Source organism: Dendropsophus ebraccatus, chromosome 3, assembly GCF_027789765.1.
Source record: "Dendropsophus ebraccatus isolate aDenEbr1 chromosome 3, aDenEbr1.pat, whole genome shotgun sequence".
In the NCBI taxonomy this organism is placed as follows: Eukaryota; Metazoa; Chordata; class Amphibia; order Anura; family Hylidae; genus Dendropsophus; species Dendropsophus ebraccatus.
Window position 1 is genome coordinate 69,645,621 of NC_091456.1, and position 18,879 is coordinate 69,664,499.

The window sequence follows — 18,879 nt, forward strand, 5'->3', positions numbered from 1 at the left end:
AATGTCATAATGTGACGGCATAATAAATTTCCCACAATGTGTACAGGTACACGATAACCAGTCTGGGTTTTCAGAACCATAGTATTGTGGAGACTTTGTTTGCTGTTGGAAATACAATGCTACAAAGGAATAAATGCACTGGTTTCCTTTTGCTTTATCTGTATGACATGTCTGCCACCTAGTGGCCAATCCTGTATTAGCATATAGAAAAAACAAAATGCCAGATAAAGCTCGAACCAACAAAGTATACCTGTCATGACACACAAAAAATCCTGGAAGTTAATGCTGCCCTTATGTATGCTGTTTTTTTTTTATTTTAAGGGTATACGCACACTACGGAATTCACACAGATAACTTCCAGCGGATTCAGTGTGTGCTTCCGCTTGATGTTCTGCCCATCCCATAGGCTCTATTCTATGCTCAGGCAAATTGACATGTCAATTCTTTGGGTGGGTGGCGGTATCTGCCTGAGCATAAAATGGAGTCTATGGGATGAGCAGAACTTCAAGCGGGAGTGCGAGTGTCGGAATCTGCTGGAAGTTGTCTGCACGGATTCCATAGTGTGCACATACCCTAATTTTGCAGCTCCAATGGTCCATTCAGTGCCTCATTGCACCGCTTAGGCTTCTACCTTTGACTCTGAACTGGTGAATGGGCCCTTAGATCACTTTACTCTGCTGCAGCAGTACACAGGAGTGTGGGCCAGTATATGCAGAGCACTGACATCACTTTGTTTTTTCAGATTAGCATCCGATACTCTAGTCTTACTTCCTTCCATATCTTCATTCCTGGAGCATTACAGTATGTATGTACATTTCACCTTCACGTTCATTCAGCCGACAGTTGAGCTGAGGATGCGCGCGTCAATAGAAGAGAAGGAAAACCCATTGCCAAACACTTCTGGCAGCTGCTTGTCTCTTGGAAAACAAATTCAACATGCCCGATCCTTCAGGAAACCTCCATATACAGTAGCTAATGGTCCAATAGAGCCGCAATCAGTGGGTCTGTACAACTGTTACAACACGTTAGAATGAATAAAAACAATGACACCACCAAATGTTTGCATCATAGTTTACTGTACCAATAATATAGTCTTAAAATATTTTCATTTAAGTGCTTACGGACATAAATTATTTCTTTAATGAAACAAAATATATATATATCAACTTTAGTATTTTTTTTCCCCAAGAATGCAGAATATGCATGTATACATATTTTATAGTACAATTACAATAAAAAATAAGAGCTATATTGAAGGACAGGTCAAATCACGCAGGATAACAGTCATTAAATGTATAACTGTCAACAAAGTGTTTCTGTTGCTACATTCTTTCAGATGAAATGCGTATATACAAAATTAAAGCCTGGTAATTTTATCATGGGGGTGTTGATGGTGGTGTGCCTTTAAGGCTGCTGAGAGCTGCGTGGATTCGAAAGTGCAATCTGGATTCCATGGAATAGTCTTTAAAGTTGGTTCTGTAAATAATAGGCACATTGATTAGTGAAATAGCGTTTTTTAACAGACACATATCTCTAGCAAAAAAAAACAAACAGTACTCGGGGACCTGGGGTACAGGGGGTTGTCCAAATTTTTAGAACAGCATGAGGTGGTTTAAACATTAGTTATATGCACCTGTCCCCTGCTGTTCTTTTTTCATCTCTAGGTACCTGTGACGTCACATTATTACAGGAACCGCACTCAGCAAATCAGGGTCCTGCTTTAGGGTCCATTTACACAGAAAGATTATCAGACAGATTATCTGCCAAAGATGTGAAGCCAAAACCAGAAATGGATTTGAAAAGGGGAGAAACCTCAGGCTTTCCTTTATGACCTGATCTCTGTTTATAGTCTGTCCCTGGCTTTAGCTTCAAAGATCTGTCAGATAAGCTTTCTTTGTAAATGGACCCTTAGGGTGCGTTTACACAAGAGATTTTGGAAGCCAAAGCCAGGAATGGATTTGAAAATAGGAGAAATCACAGTCTTTCCTTTATGACCTGATTGGTGTTTATAGTCTGTTCCTGGCTTTGGCTTCAAAGATCTGTCAGATAAATCTGTCGGTGTAAACGCACCATTAGTCACAGATTGGCTGAGTAGGTATCTTTTTCTTTTTTTTATTCCCTTTTAAAAACGGCTTTGTTTTTTTTTGTTTTTTTTTTATGATATTATATATATTATATATATATATATATATATATATATATATATATATATATATATATATATATATATATATATATATATATATATATATATATATATATGGGGGGGAGAGATAACAGTGCCTTTCTATAAATCACCATGGTCCAGGTTTATTAATCTATCAAAACAAAACTATTAAGGGGTTATCCAGCGAAAATAGCGCTTGCATTTTTTCAACTACAGACCTGCATGAGCTCTTTTTTGAGCCACCAATTGTACTTTGCAATAACAGACTTCATTTTTCCATTAAATTTGCGGGATGGACATCGGCTTGCTTCGGGGGTTCCCGGCTAGGTTTCCTGCTTAGCCAATCAATGTGCTGCCCCATTGCAGAACCCCCGAGCTGGATCCTGGAGCAGGTACGGTATGCTCCGTCCGGCGGGGGGTTAACGAGGCTGTCTCCTTACATACTAGCAGCGGGAGTAGGGCTTCCCATACAAACTACAGGACAGGGGTCCCAGCAGATTTTGCAGCAAGAAATCCGCTGCAGATCCACCCTGTGTGTTTGTACCCTACGTCAGTACGATAACAATGATAGGCAACTTATACAACTTATTTTATCTGATGGCTCTAAAAATTTTTTTTTTTAAAAACACACACACACACAAAGAAAAAACCCAAAACACTACATGTGTTTAAAATTGCTCTATTACCATCCTTAAAATTCTCTCTTTTTTGTCTATGGGGCTCTGTATGAGGGCTCAGTTTTGCACCATGATCTGTACTTTCTATCAGTAGCTTGCATACATGCAACTTTATCAAACTTTTATAAAAAGGTGAGATTTTTAATTGATGAAAAAAACTTTTCTATAATGAATAAACAAATCTGTCACTTAGATCTATGCAGTCCATATGTACAAATGAGATTAGTGCTCCACTGCTTTGGGCTGCTGGAGCCCAGAGCAATGGAGTGCCGAGCAGGGATCTGCGACATTACAACACTGAGGCCTGGCCAGAAAAATAGATTGTGCCTCCGCGAACACATCACGGGGAGGCTACTATACCACCACTAATGTGCTTTGTAAAGCAGCTATAAAAACTGACAGCTGAAATTTAAATGCATCTAAAATTGTCAATCTGCCCACGCCGGCTAACCGTTGCGCTCCCTGGCTGTTCATAGCAGCCAGGAGCGCAGCACTTCAGAGCGGGTCATTGGCATGACCCCTCTCTGAACCCCACCATCCGCCACAGGACATGCGGGTACATTCTTATGCAGGAAGGAGTTAAATGGTCTGATAACCCGTGAGAAGAATACATATAAACATAATATAACAAGGAGCATCTTTTAACTCAATTTTGCCACTTCTCTGTTAATCCACCTAGCAATCTAAGAAACATAGTACACAGCCTGGCATCGTCAGCTCTGATTGGACAATTTTAGACTGTGGAGGGACACATCTCTTTGACAAGTAGAATGGTATTATGCTGTCAATGGTATTATTGTCAATGAATTCAAAAATGGGAAACACAAAGAAAAAAAAAAGTTGAAAAACAATGCTTCACAACTACTATTTTATGTTGAATGCAAAAACAGGTCCTCTTTAGGATATACAATAACTAAATAGTACTCACTTTGCAGCTTCAATTAAACGTATGGCTCTATCTTTGTCTCCTTGTTCTTTGTACAAAAGTCCCAGCTCATAATGAGTAAATGGTAGTAAATAGTGGTCATACTTTATTCTCTTTTCACTGAAATGTCAGAAAACTGTTATTTCAGCAATTTAAAAAGTTTTAAAAAGGCAAATGCAGTATATTTTATAGCCTATAGTCAATACAAACTTCTTAAAGGGAATCTGTCAGCTGCATTTCAGGTTTCAAACTGCTAACTCTGTTAGCTAGCAGTTAGGGCAAGGAAACACATGGTACCGTTCATATCTGTCTGCATTGGAGGCCAGAAGCATTTTTCTACATTCTGGAAGCACAAGGAGTCAAAGAGGTTTTTCCAAGCTCCTGATCTGTTAAGGTTGGCTCCCAGCTCTGAAACAAGCGTGGATCGGGATGAAAGGGGAAGCAATGAGGCCTCTTTAAATCTTTGCACTAGAAAATAACAGCATTTTGAACGTTTTCATGTGTCTCTTTGCTATAACAGCTATCTGTGTCAGCCGTTTGAAATGTTAAATGCAGCTGATAGATTCCCTTTAAGAATCAATATCCAAGGTAGTAACTTCTAGATGTTTTTCCTACCTCTGTATCACTTGGTTAAAACAAAGTTCAGCCTGTAATAATCTACCCAGATGTTTTAAGCAAAGGCCTTTTAGTAACTGGACAAGGCACTGATCGTCTCCAAAATATTCAGTTGGATCTAAAATAAAAGACAAATATGGAAAAAACTGTTCTGCAACTCTTCAAGAACTAAAACACACACACACACACACACACACACACACACACACACACACACACACACAGTTTTCCAGTGTAGTGGAATAAAATGTAAACAGACTAATGTATATTCATGGGGGCTAAGTCCTTTACGCTTTGTATTATAAACACAGGATATGCTGCTTTTTACCACAGTAAAGGTGACCATACAGTTTCAATAGTTGATCCGACCCGTCCTCCCCATACACATGAGCGCTCAGCTGAATATTCACGTGTTCTGTATTGAGGGGGATGGTTAAGCTGCAGCCAGACTCTCAGAACAATCCAAAACACCAATGGGTCAGTTGTAGTAGTTTAACTATACATGTAGTAGTGTAACTCAACTGGTGCCTTTTTCCTCCTATGTAAGGAAGAAACAATCACGTGCGAAACGCACATCTGGTATGGCTGGGGTTCTCTTTTTTTCTATTTTTAGATTTAAAAATAAAACCCTCTGTAAATCTCTATGCTATATGGGTGTTCCTTATGGCTTATTGCCAGGGTCTTACTATTGTGGTATTGCCCAGGAATAATTGAAGCCAATTGCCCCGCATGGCGTAGTGTACACTTTTGTACTAACATAGGTTGTCGCACTGTGGCCAGGTTAAGGAGATCATGGTGTACGGTTACGCCTGTGTATTATACACATCTAGTCACTCTGGGGATTTTTCTATCTGCATAGCCTGCATGATAAAAGCAACCTGTTTTTTTCTGTTCCATATAACTTGTGGTGTTTTTTTTTAAGTAACATTGAATAAAATATATTGCTTTTTTCCCTATACATCTTTTTTACTTTTTTGGTTCTTTATAAAACTTGAGAAAACCCCAGGATATCAACCAAATTTTGAAACCTCCTCAGTATATTAAGTTACTGACTGTGACAATGTGCCTTTTTCCTTGCCTAATATGCAGTGTTCATTTATAGTACATAATCTCCCACTTACTTTTTTCATTCTGCAGAGCAGCTTCTGCCTTTTCAATAGTAACCAGCAGACTTTCAGTAAGATCAGATCGCCTCCCTACTATTGTAAAGCCATTCCATACATACATCATTTCCTGGAGAAAAAAAAACATAAGAAAAAGTTAGGCCTGAATGTCCTGAAACAGTTCCAATGCTTAAATCAACGTTATTAACTACGTGTATTATGTTTACAAAGTCCAATAAAACGACTATAGTCATCACTGGAAAATATTAACCCATGATGACCATCTACAGTTGAGAGATTATTTTGTCAGTAGACTAGCATACTGTTATAAACTGTGTATTGTGTATCAGTCTTACCAAGGCTGGCAGTACCAGTTTGACTGGGTTAGCGGCTGCATATCTTCTGGACTTCCGAACAGCAAATTTTTCAGTTGGAATAGACTTTCCAGCAATTCTTTGTTTTAAACCTTCTACTTGCCTGAAATAGGAACAACACTAAGGAAGATGTCAACTCAAAGCCAAATGTAATACTATGTTCCCAACATGGCTGGGCGATTAAGGGTTACAAGTAAAATCTTACATTTTTTGCTAATCAAGCTAAAAACAACAACACACATTTTTAAACAAGGGGGAAAAGATGCCATTTATTAAAAGGAGAAGTCCGGCGAAAATTTAAAAAGTATTGTATTGGCCCCCAAAAGTTATACAAAATACCAATATACATTTATTGCGGGAAATGCACATAAAAGGGCTTTTTCCCTGCACTTACTACTACATCAAGGCTTCACTTCCTGGATAACATGGTGATGTCACGACCCGACTCCCAGAGCTGTGCGGGCTGTGGCTGCTGGAGAGGATGATGGCAGAGGGATGCTCAGTGTCCCTCCAGTGCCCTGTGTCCCTCTGCTATCATCCTCTCCAGTAGCCACAGCCCGCACAGGAGGAAAAAAAAAACCCATCATAGTGGGGGTAAAAAAAGTGCACTTTTTGCTGATTAATTTCTCAGGGGTAAAAAAAAAAAAAAGGGGGGGGGGGGCACACTGTCTACTAGACTAAACCTGGCCAAACCCTTAAAAGAACATAAATACACAGCCTCACCTGAACAAAGCCACAATATCTTCTCCTGTGGTCTTTGCAGCATCCTCTGGAAGCATGCTCAAGATTGCAGCTTTTTGAAAGACATAGATTGCCTGAAAACACAATTGTGACATATGGAATGTATTAACAGAATAAAAAAAATGTAGAAACAGCACCCATTCTCAAAACCAATTTACAGAAAGAAAAAAAACAGACAATGTCATCCATTCAATGCATGTTATGGTATTCATCCATTATTAATAGTATAGAAAGATCTAAGAATATCAACCTTTTGTTACATAAAAACAGAGTGAATGCAGTATTTGTGCTCTTTGTGAAGTCAATTGCATGCACTTTACTAGCTGATATGCTGCATTATGCCTGTAGTCATATCAACCTTGAAAAGGAAATGTGGCTTTTACAGGCAACGATTTAGAAACATCTTAAAGTGATTTTTATGAAAGCTTGAAACTGTCATAGCAGACACGCTGCTTAGAAAGACAGCACATTATTCACCAAATAACCAAACAATTTTACACTAAAGCAGGCACAAAAAACACTGATAAATTTACCTCATGAAGTAGAAATACAATGCAAGACCAATACTGGCCATACTGTACATGTAGACAATAACACATCCTCTGATCAAAAATATTCCATTTCAAGAATGAAGGGGATGTATTGCCTTTATTATCCTACAATAACTTTATGTATTACTCTTCTATGAAGAGCATTGCTCATTTGTTTGTATCGCCAAAATTAAAAGCGCACCTGTCATTATAATTCCTTACCTGATCGGGGTAACCCAATCCGGGAGTTCAGGTAACTATAAATCCTACCAGACTGTCTTAATTCCGTTCACGAGTACTATTCAATAGGGCTCATGCACAGAACTAACCCAGTGTGGTCATATCCCTAGTTACCCGAACTTCCAGATTGGGTTATGCTGACAGCTGAAACATGAATTCCAGCTGTCAGATTAAAGGGGAACTATCAGCATGTTAGACAAATCTAGCGCCAAAGAATCTAGACAAATCTATCTCCTCAGCGCCACTCCCGCGCTGTTAGTCAAAGTAATCGTCACTCCAGCGAAGATTACTTTGACTAACGGAGTGGGAATGGCGCAGAGGAGGAAGATAACACACACACACACACACACACACACACACACTTCTCAGCATCCCGAGCGCTATAAGGGGCTATCAGTAGGTTAGATTAGTCTAACCTGCTCACAGTTCCCTTTTAACTAAGGCATCTTAAGGCCTTGGCACTAAAGTCCATACAAAAATGAATATGAAATGCCATAAATTAGTCTTTTCATTGCAGTAATTGATCATTGTGCGAACATACCCTCACCAATCACCAAAACAAGCTAAAATAGAAGCGCACAGTTAAGTGCATCTCTCATCACTCTCTGTATGCAACAAAGATTGTCCTATAAGACTTACACTGTGAGTCTGTCTAAATTACATGGCACAGAGCTGGCAGAGGTTACACTCAGCGATCACTTTCTTTGCTTTTTCTAGCAGTCAGTGGGGTCTGAACACCTAGATCCCAACTGATGGATTTCTTTTCTTTGGAACGTCATAGTCATGTCAAAAGTTTACAACAGCAAAAGAAAGGTAGAAGTGTGGATGCATGCTAGAGTGTTAGCAATCTCATGTGCTGGCTAGTAAACGCAAAAATTGCACAAAAACGAGTGTAACAGCATCCAAAATCTTCATGATTTTATTGCAGAAGTACAAAAACAGCAACGTTTTGACCATAGAGATCTCAATAAATTTATCATGCATTGTCAAAGGGCAGGGCTTTACCCATGCACATCATGCTACACAAATTTGCCAGAATTCTGGAGCAATTTAGGCTAACTAAGTCTAGACAGTCTAAGGCTAAATTCACACATTTCACAAGTTTGTCAGTAATTGAGGATTTAGGGCCCATTGATTTCAATTGGACTGTTCAAAATATCTGTATATTTACAGATCCATGATCTGCAAAAATTGCATCCACAAACATTTATGACAAGCTCTAGTATGGACCATAATTGCGGCACAGATTGTCCCATAGAAGTCTATGACAGTGTCTGTAACTTTTGAGGATCTGAAAAATTTATTGATGAAACACCCATAATGTCCGGAAATAATGTCTTTGTACTAACACATGGTATTTTTAAAGACGTGTTTGCAGACAAACTGGGCATGCAGACATGCTATGTCTACATACAGGCCTTTGGTAATATGTTTTAATTTGGAATAAATAAATAAAAAAGGTAGAAGATTCAACAGAATGTCGCAAGTTCAGCTATCCTATTTTTCTACAGAAATTTTGATACAACACAAACTGTATATCAACAAAAGTAAAAATCACTGCTACCATAATCATGGCACTTTTTAAAATGCCAACCTTCTCCTGAACAATGGATGTGGTTTAGGGAGGCGTCGCTAATGCCCAGGGACCAGGTATGCATGGCAATCTCCAAGAAAGTAGTAAGCGGTACAGCCATTCCATTAAAACGACTTGTTTCCAACGAAGCCCTTGTACGTGTTCTGTCCATTAACCTATGCAGCTATTGACCCATAGGGTATGTGCACACTAAGGAATCCAGGCGGATCACCCGCCACAGATTCCACAGCTCACCCCTACGCGCATCTCTGCCTGTGCCATAGACTCTATTCTATGGTCAGGCAGATTCCGCTGTCCGCCTGAAGAATGAACGGGTTCATTCTTCGGGCAGATGGCAGAATCTGCCTATGGATAGAATGGAGCCTATGGCACAAGCAGACATGTGTGCGTCCGCTAGCGGGGGCCAGCTGCGGAATCCGTGGCAGGTGATCTGCCCGGAATCCTCAGTGTGCACATACCCTAACTGCTATTTAAAGTTGAATGAAAAGGGTTGGTCTCAATAAAAAAAAAAAAAAAGTGTTTACTGTGAGAGTTTACTGTGGCCTCACAACTTTGTTGGGAAACAGTACAATACTTTTTTCAAACAATGAAACAATTGTAATATTTAAAGAGGCACAACACCTTTGACCACTTGCTTTCCTTGCACAATAGGTCAGCATAGTGATATGCTTTTAGCCAGTCTTGTTGGAAGGAATGGCACCACATCAGCTCCCAGTAACAGAGATGGTGAATCTGTTTCCATTCCTGCTGGGCAACAATGCATTGCCTGAAGGTCTCCTGTGCCTGCATAAAAAATAAGAGAACATATTACAAAATCTGTAATAATGTATATGCACTTTAGGAAAGAGGAGCAAATATATGCATTTCATTTAAGAGATACCTTAAAAGGGGTTCTTCAGTGTGTGTGTGTGTGTATTTATATATATATATATATATATATATATATATATATATATATAGTAAAAAACAGCAGTAGAACGGCACTGTGCAGACTTTCAGTCAAAAAAACGGCTTCAAGCCAATGGGTGCACGTCACTCAAGCAGTCGACCCCCGACTCCACTTCATAAGTAACAAACGATGGGAAGACGGCACTCCAATAGTGAATAAATGTGAAATAGTTTATTCACCCATACACGTAATGCGACGTTTCGACTCAAGCATGAGTCTTTCTCAAGCAAGTACATAATGTGATACATGTGGTATTTATACAGAAGGAGACGCCCCCAAAGGGTATGTGTCTCAATAAGTGACATCATAGGTAAACAGTGTAAATACTGTGCAATAACATTTCATCAATATGGTGGTGTGCACAAATTCATACATATCTATATGCAAACTTAGATATTGAATGCAGTGTGACTCCAATGTGTGTGTAAAAGTCTCTTCAAAGTCCATATAATCATGAAATAAAACAAATATCCATCCTGGTAAGGGTTAATTTGGAGGTTGGACTACACTCACCGTCCGTGTTCCACCAATCCCACGACATTGTAGCCATGCTGCTTTCGGCTTGTAAACAGAAGAAGTACGCAACTCCGGATGTTAAGGAACCACCTGACCAAGTACAGATCACATGATCGCATAAGCGCATAGCGCGCACGCGCACTCACATTCCGATCATGCGGGCGCCATCTTGGAGTAGGGAAAGAGACTCTAGGTGCCCAGATTACAAGTCTGTGAGTAACAAGATTGCATAAGCGCATAACGCGCATGCGCACTCACATTCCGATCATACGGGCGCCATCTTGGAGTAGGGAAAAAGACTCTAGGTGCCCAGATTACAAGTCTGTGAGTGACGGGACCAACGACTAGTAGGGAAATAAAGCATGTAATCACCCCAAATCCTTTAAGATCGTCATACACAGGTAAACCCGGCCAAATTGACAGAGTCAAACCCATCCATGGTGAATCTTCACTCTTATGGGCATTCAGACTCTATATCATATTTATTAGTGGCCGGACGCCAAATATGACCTTTCTCTAGGGTACACGCAGCTTCAGATCGCTACAAAATATTGTCATTGGAACACGAAGTCAGGGGTAAATACCGGTGAAAAGAAACAAAAGGAGAAGCCGTAGGATTGTGAAGAGTTCAACGGATCCGGTGAGTATAGGTCTCATCTCCATCTACATAAAGGAAAAAAGAAGAGATCAATATTCTGTGATACAATTGTGATAAAATAAAATTTACATAAATCCATAAATTAATAAAATAATAAATTGGTACTACTTCTTTCAGCAATGACAGGTCAGTCGGTTTCATGGTTTCGCTCACAAATTATAAAAATGCTTTTAATGAAAAATCTATATTGAGCCCATGAGGCTGTAAAGCATTAAGGCGTGAAATCCATTGTGCTTCCCTTTGTTTTAACATCCTCTGCCTATTACCACCTCTACGGGGAACCGGAATGTGGTCTATGACCATAAACTTCAATTGTTGGACAGTATGTCCAGCCTCAACAAAGTGTCTGGAGACAGGAAGATCCAGTCTCCCGGTACGAATGGATGACTTATGGTTATTCAATCGTATGCGACATTCATTAGTGGTTTCGCCCACATAAATATATGGACAGGGACACTGTAGGACATAAATGGCAAAATCAGTCTTGCAAGTAGCATAAAAACGCAGTTTGTGACTACGGTTAATTAACTTCCTCGGGTATCCCCATTGTGCAAAGCGATTGCCCATTTCCTGGAGTCTAAGATCAACCCTAGTTGCGTCATCTACAATCCTACGTACCCTCAACAGCTGACTGCGGGGGAGAGACTCAACCATCTTTCTAGGGTGCATGCTATTAAATTTAAATTTGAAATTTAATAGCATGCACCCTAGAAAGATGGTTGAGTCTCTCCCCCGCAGTCAGCTGTTGAGGGTACGTAGGATTGTAGATGACGCAACTAGGGTTGATCTTAGACTCCAGGAAATGGGCAATCGCTTTGCACAACGGGGATACCCGAGGAAGTTAATTCAAAGAAGTATAGCTGACGTAAGCACACTACAAGACGTTCCAGACAAGAGTAAAACTACTGACAGAGTTCCATTCATCACCACATTTAATGAACAAAGCCAACAGATAGGTCAGATAATACGTAGACATTGGAATATTGTGGCTAATTTCCATAACAACATTCCCATACTCAGTGCACCTCCTCTGCTATCCTATAGGAGATCAACCAGTATTAGGGATAAGCTAGTCCGTGCAGATTGTGCAAAAAGGAAGCTTGATTTGTCCTCCTCACTCAGACCAGGCAGTTATCCCTGTCTAGGGTGCGACAGTTGTAGTTTAATGATTAAGGGTGATACTTTTTGCCACCCTAATACCAACCGTAGTCACAAACTGCGTTTTTATGCTACTTGCAAGACTGATTTTGCCATTTATGTCCTACAGTGTCCCTGTCCATATATTTATGTGGGCGAAACCACTAATGAATGTCGCATACGATTGAATAACCATAAGTCATCCATTCGTACCGGGAGACTGGATCTTCCTGTCTCCAGACACTTTGTTGAGGCTGGACATACTGTCCAACAATTGAAGTTTATGGTCATAGACCACATTCCGGTTCCCCGTAGAGGTGGTAATAGGCAGAGGATGTTAAAACAAAGGGAAGCACAATGGATTTCACGCCTTAATGCTTTACAGCCTCATGGGCTCAATATAGATTTTTCATTAAAAGCATTTTTATAATTTGTGAGCGAAACCATGAAACCGACTGACCTGTCATTGCTGAAAGAAGTAGTACCAATTTATTATTTTATTAATTTATGGATTTATGTAAATTTTATTTTATCACAATTGTATCACAGAATATTGATCTCTTCTTTTTTCCTTTATGTAGATGGAGATGAGACCTATACTCACCGGATCCGTTGAACTCTTCACAATCCTACGGCTTCTCCTTTTGTTTCTTTTCACCGGTATTTACCCCTGACTTCGTGTTCCAATGACAATATTTTGTAGAGATCTGAAGCTGCGTGTACCCTAGAGAAAGGTCATATTTGGCGTCCGGCCACTAATAAATATGATATAGAGTCTGAATGCCCATAAGAGTGAAGATTCACCATGGATGGGTTTGACTCTGTCAATTTGGCCGGGTTTACCTGTGTATGACGATCTTAAAGGATTTGGGGTGATTACATGCTTTATTTCCCTACTAGTCGTTGGTCCCGTCACTCACAGACTTGTAATCTGGGCACCTAGAGTCTTTTTCCCTACTCCAAGATGGCGCCCGTATGATCGGAATGTGAGTGCGCATGCGCGTTATGCGCTTATGCAATCTTGTTACTCACAGACTTGTAATCTGGGCACCTAGAGTCTCTTTCCCTACTCCAAGATGGCGCCCGCATGATCGGAATGTGAGTGCGCGTGCGCGCTATGCGCTTATGCGATCATGTGATCCGTACTTGGTCAGGTGGTTCCTTAACATCCGGAGTTGCGTACTTCTTCTGTTTACAAGCCGAAAGCAGCATGGCTACAATGTCGTGGGATTGGTGGAACACGGACGGTGAGTGTAGTCCAACCTCCAAATTAACCCTTACCAGGATGGATATTTGTTTTATTTCATGATTATATGGACTTTGAAGAGACTTTTACACACACATTGGAGTCACACTGCATTCAATATCTAAGTTTGCATATAGATATGTATGAATTTGTGCACACCACCATATTGATGAAATGTTATTGCACAGTATTTACACTGTTTACCTATGATGTCACTTATTGAGACACATACCCTTTGGGGGCGTCTCCTTCTGTATAAATACCACATGTATCACATTATGTACTTGCATGAGAAAGACTCATGCTTGAGTCGAAACGTCGCATTACGTGTATGGGTGAATAAACTATTTCACATTTATTCACTATTGGAGTGCCGTCTTCCCATCGTTTGTTACTTATATATATATATATATATATATATATATATATATATATATATATATATATATATAAAATTATATTTATATTAAATAGCAAACCCCCCAATCCCAAATATTCAAAGACGCTTTGGATTTTTAAGTGTATATTCACCTTTATGTAATCTACATATAACTTTACCTGCATTTATTTGGGTTGTAATATCCATTCTAATTCAGAGTTATGCTGGCGTCTTCATACCTTACATACCTAAGTAGCCCCCTGCTACTTCATTTCTGTGCAAAGGACGGAACATTAGTCTTGTGTAGGGAAAGACAATCTCTTAGAATGAGAGGTCATCCAAAATGTTATGGGTGTTGTGTTCAGCAGTCAGTACAATGCTATATGGGAACACTTAGCAACCAGAACTGGCTTGATCACAAGTCTACAACCTTCTTGCAAAACGACTCAAAGTTATTACATCTAAAACGCAAATTGTAATAAGATGTTGAAAAGGTAAGTCTACATTTTAATTAATATATCCACTCCTTACAACCGTGCTTCTCATTTGGAAGAGGGAAAAAAGACATACTTTAATAAAAGCAAACAGTAAAACACAAGTTACCTGTTCAAAGTTTCCTTTAAGCACATCTATCCGAGCAGCATAGAAGAGAATAATAGATCCCTGAGAAAACAGGAGTATTTACATTAGGAGGTTAGTTGGGTGATTTATACGCAGTACCCTGACAGGTTTGGGTCATGGTTACATACATTTGGAAATTTCGTGAGGTAGGGTTCAATCAGTGCATCTGCTTCTTCAAGATTACCTTCTCCAGTACCTAGAAAGAATGATGTGTTCATTAACTTTTAAACATTCAAAAGATCATCTTGGGTACAGTGACCCCTGACATGATGGCAACTACATACAATGTATTCAACTTCAATGGCCTGTTTGGGGCAATCATAAGTTGAACTCAGCATCAACCTACAATGCCTCCAGGCACGGCAATGACAGGCATCCTGATGGGCAGCATCCCAAGACACAAGGGGAGTACTAGGAGAGCACTCAGGCTTAATTATATGGAAAGATGCCCTAGGTGATGTATCTAGATAAGTTCCCTGATATCACAGCGATTGCTGAGCTGGTAAATCAATGTTAATTACGTCCAAAGGTCGTGCTGAGATCGCCATGATATGTTGTAACCCTGGCACATCATGTCACAGCACTCTCAGAACACCTAGTGGGAACGCTACCAGCAAGATCCCCAGACACCTAAGTTAGGGACTCATGCTATCTACAATGACCTTTAGATATAATTAACATTGCTTTACCAACTCAGCACGGACCAGCTCAGCGATCACTGTGATGTCAGGGAACTTATCTAGATACATCACATAGGGCATCTTAGGATATAATGAAGCCTCTGCCCAAGACGCCTGTGCACACTGATCTTTGACATCTGTAAAAGCAATCTACCTACTTCTCCTTGCCTCACCTTTTAGGATACCTTGAGTGCTGACACTTGCGCCCCGCTACCCTATACAGTGGTTCCTTGGTTTAAGAGCAACTTGGGATTTAGAGCGTTTTGCAAGAAAAGATCAAAGTTTTTCAAAATTGTAACTTGGTTTAAGAGCATTGCTTTGGTTTAAGAGCTCCCTGTAGTGGGTGGGAGGTGGAGCAGGGTAGGGGCATGGTCTGTATAGTGTGGTCTACAGTACTGTACTCTGGCTCAGGAAGTCTCCCTCTCATTTAAAATCATAGAAGATCAACTTCAGGCTGGGGCTGAGGACAGGACCGTGTAGGTAATCTCACCATAGCTGTAACCACTCTCTCCCTGGACATAGAGTGCTGCTATAATGTGCTATAACCTGCTTCTATCTTCCTGTATTCTGTCGGCCCTTGTGTTTACCATTTTCTCCATTCCTGCTATAATGTGCCTGCACTTACACTTTGCTATACACACTGCTGTATAGAAAAGTTTGTCTCTGTCCTCCTGCACGGCTCTGTGATTCTGACTTCCTAATTGGTCCATGGCTGAACACACACCCTTTCCACATTGCCGTCATGTGACCACACAGACCTGTGAGAGCAGTCCTGCTTCTAGCCAGTTGTACTACCCTACTACTGCATTTTGGGGATCTAAAAATTGCTGCTGGTTTTTCATTTTTATGCACTTACTATACATTATACTCTACATGCCGATAGCTACACTGTACAGTAACTTATAATATGACATATCCAGCTTTCTAAATGTTTGTTTCATTTGTTTTACCTGTTTTCAGAATAAAAAAAATCATTAGTTTGGAGTGTGTGGAACCAATTGTCTGCATTCCAATGATTTCTTATGGGAAAATTTGCTTTGGTTTAAGAGTGATTTGAATTACAAGCACGATCCTGGAACAAATTATGCTTGTGATCTAAGGCACCACTGTATATATCTTGATTTCCAAAACTGGTATGGGACAACCAACATCCCTGATGAACTCTTCCCAAACACAATAGAGGAGAGAGAAACGCATCAGACACTTGGGTGTTAAAGCACCTCTGTTATCTATCTCCGATAGAAGGCGACATTGCCTCCATTTTGAAAGACTACATAGCTTTCTATAAACAGTTTAGCTTATGTGTACAGCATTTTGTTGTATATCCGTGTGAGGTTTTATATAACTCATCTGTTTCACTGATTATTCTTACAAGCTATCTGTTTGTACTTTGCTGTTATCCATGTTCCTATTATTTCCCCTACATTAGGGACAACCCCCTGCTTAATGGAGATTGGGGATGCCCAAACCAGGGGTACTCCCTCCTAGTGACTAGGCAGGTTGTAATAGGAGGAGCACCGCCTGTGCAGCCTCCACATAGTATCTTTGTATGCACTTTTTTTTTTTTTTAACTTGTGTCTATGTACTAAACATGTAAATACTTGACTTCACGGAATGACAGTTGTTATACACTGGTTTGTCTACAAGTAAAAGTTCTTGGCCCACACAGTGGTACAATTAATTACATAATGGTGCTTTTTTATGTGTTTGTCCATCATATATAAACTTTTTTTGTATCCTGATAACCCCTTTAATGAAAGCATGCCCATGAAAATTTGAGCAGGTAATTTAAGATTGCTTACCAAGTATTAATGAGACATAGGTATGATAGAACAGGAGTGTGAGGACACATAGGATGGCTCTTAGACTGGCACCAGAGGCTCCTTCTCTCAGCTGGGAAAGGCCCAGCTCCTGTTAAATACAGTGAAAGGATTACCATTAGGGATGCACTCATGATACAGCAATGCTCAGCACTGTTCTATACCATTTTTTCCCAATTAAGATGCATCACATGAATGCCAGCTGTGGCAGACATCTGCTTATCTAATAGACAAGTTCTTCACACATAAAATTTTACATTAGCAATCTCTAATCTGTTTATATGATTCTGAATGCTGCACGCAATATGTAAAATACATACTAATATGGGCTGTAATTTTATGTTCTATAAAATCAAAACATATTTAACATTTTGACCAACTATAATAATAACAAAGCAATAACATTGCAAAATATACTTTAAAGGGGATTAGCTTAATAGCATATTAAAAATAGACAATTAATGGAGGGATTTATTGTTCCCTGCACCAGCACAGAGGGACAAAACTACATTTTTTTTAGTGCACTGTTGTGCAAATTCACACATTTAGTGCTATTGTTTTTACTGTAGATGTAAGAAATTACGAAATGCCCGTTTGTTTATTTTTTTATTTGTTTTATTTTTTTCTTTATTCTGCACTTTTGTACTATATGCAAAACAAAAGGGTGAAAATCCCCCTCCCTTTGTGAACCATTTTAGTGCCTCAGTCATTATTGATTGAAGGTTCATCCGATCCTAGCCGCTTCAGGTTAATTCCATAACACGTAAAGAGGTGCATTAGACTAAGTTAAACATGTTACTGACTGCCATAAAAAAAAATGGAGGTCACTAATGATTTTAAATGGATGATGAGATTGTGGTAAAAATAAAAAAAGGTATTTAGATATGAATTTATAGATTTATGTGTAGACATATACGTTAACAGTGCAATGTTGTAGCTACACACACACACACACACTTACTGCAGACTATATTATTGTCATTTTCCATGTATAACAGTATGCCGTAATCCGCAGTGTTTCCCTCTAGTGGTGGATATTTAAATAGATGTTAGGAATAGAAGCCAAATTTGGACATCTCTTTGAAAAACGGACACTTTTTCATATAAACAAGGAAAAACCTTGGCCAATTATCTCATGAGGGCGGACATAAAAAAAAAAAAAAAATCTAATGGGCAAACGTTTTGCTTTCAGCAAAACGAGGGACTTTCCCATGCTATAACTGTCAACATTGTAATTTGATCATAAAAGGTGGCAAGGCGAGTCAGCCCATGAAATACATAAAGCGAACAATCCTGCGCTGCGGAATCTGTTGGCGCTATACAAATAAATATTATTAATAAAATTAATAATAATAATAATAATAATAATAAATAATAATAATAATAATAATAATAATATAAATATAATTATTAATAATAATATAAATATTAATAATAATAATAATAATAATAATAATAATAATAATTTATTATTATTATTATTATTATTAAGAACACGGGATGTTTCTTGAGTAACGTCAAACAGGCAGTTTATCTACTTAAATGCCCGTGTGAGCATATCTATATCGGACAAACGTCCAGAATGGTAAAGATCAGATAAGGGAACACAAAATCGACTATTAGCCAATGCCTACAGAACTGTGAAACCATGTTGGACAGTAATTTTAGTGAAACGGGGGCGTTGCACACCATTTATGCTGAACATAGACACAATGTCAGTGAATTGAAATGGATTATTTTGGAAGCGGTAGAAGGAGATGGCAAAGTGCAGATTTGTACTAGGCTATTGCAAAAAGAAGTCTTTAGGATCCAGTGGGTAGACACGCTGAGTATACAGGGTCTTAACAAGGCTTGTCATTTTAATATGTTTCTATATCTAGCATTGTTCATTTATATACAAATGTTCC

General features: G+C 39.2%; 1 protein-coding gene across 1 annotated transcript in view; it reads right to left on the reverse strand.

The window, feature by feature from the left end:
- Window positions 1-1,057: 1,057 nt before the first annotated feature.
- The window catches only part of TTC39B (tetratricopeptide repeat domain 39B), a 93,910-nt gene continuing 76,088 nt past the window's right edge, over window positions 1,058-18,879 (reverse strand). Inside the window, exons 10-19 of the mRNA XM_069961980.1 lie at window positions 16,955-17,063; window positions 14,601-14,668; window positions 14,455-14,514; window positions 9,588-9,749; window positions 6,585-6,676; window positions 5,844-5,964; window positions 5,506-5,617; window positions 4,385-4,502; window positions 3,773-3,889; window positions 1,058-1,476 (exon numbers count right to left, since the gene is read on the reverse strand). Of these exons, the coding sequence (XP_069818081.1) occupies window positions 1,377-1,476; window positions 3,773-3,889; window positions 4,385-4,502; window positions 5,506-5,617; window positions 5,844-5,964; window positions 6,585-6,676; window positions 9,588-9,749; window positions 14,455-14,514; window positions 14,601-14,668; window positions 16,955-17,063 (1,059 nt within the window). The 3' untranslated portion in view covers window positions 1,058-1,376. The remainder of the gene's footprint in view (window positions 1,477-3,772; window positions 3,890-4,384; window positions 4,503-5,505; window positions 5,618-5,843; window positions 5,965-6,584; window positions 6,677-9,587; window positions 9,750-14,454; window positions 14,515-14,600; window positions 14,669-16,954; window positions 17,064-18,879) is intronic.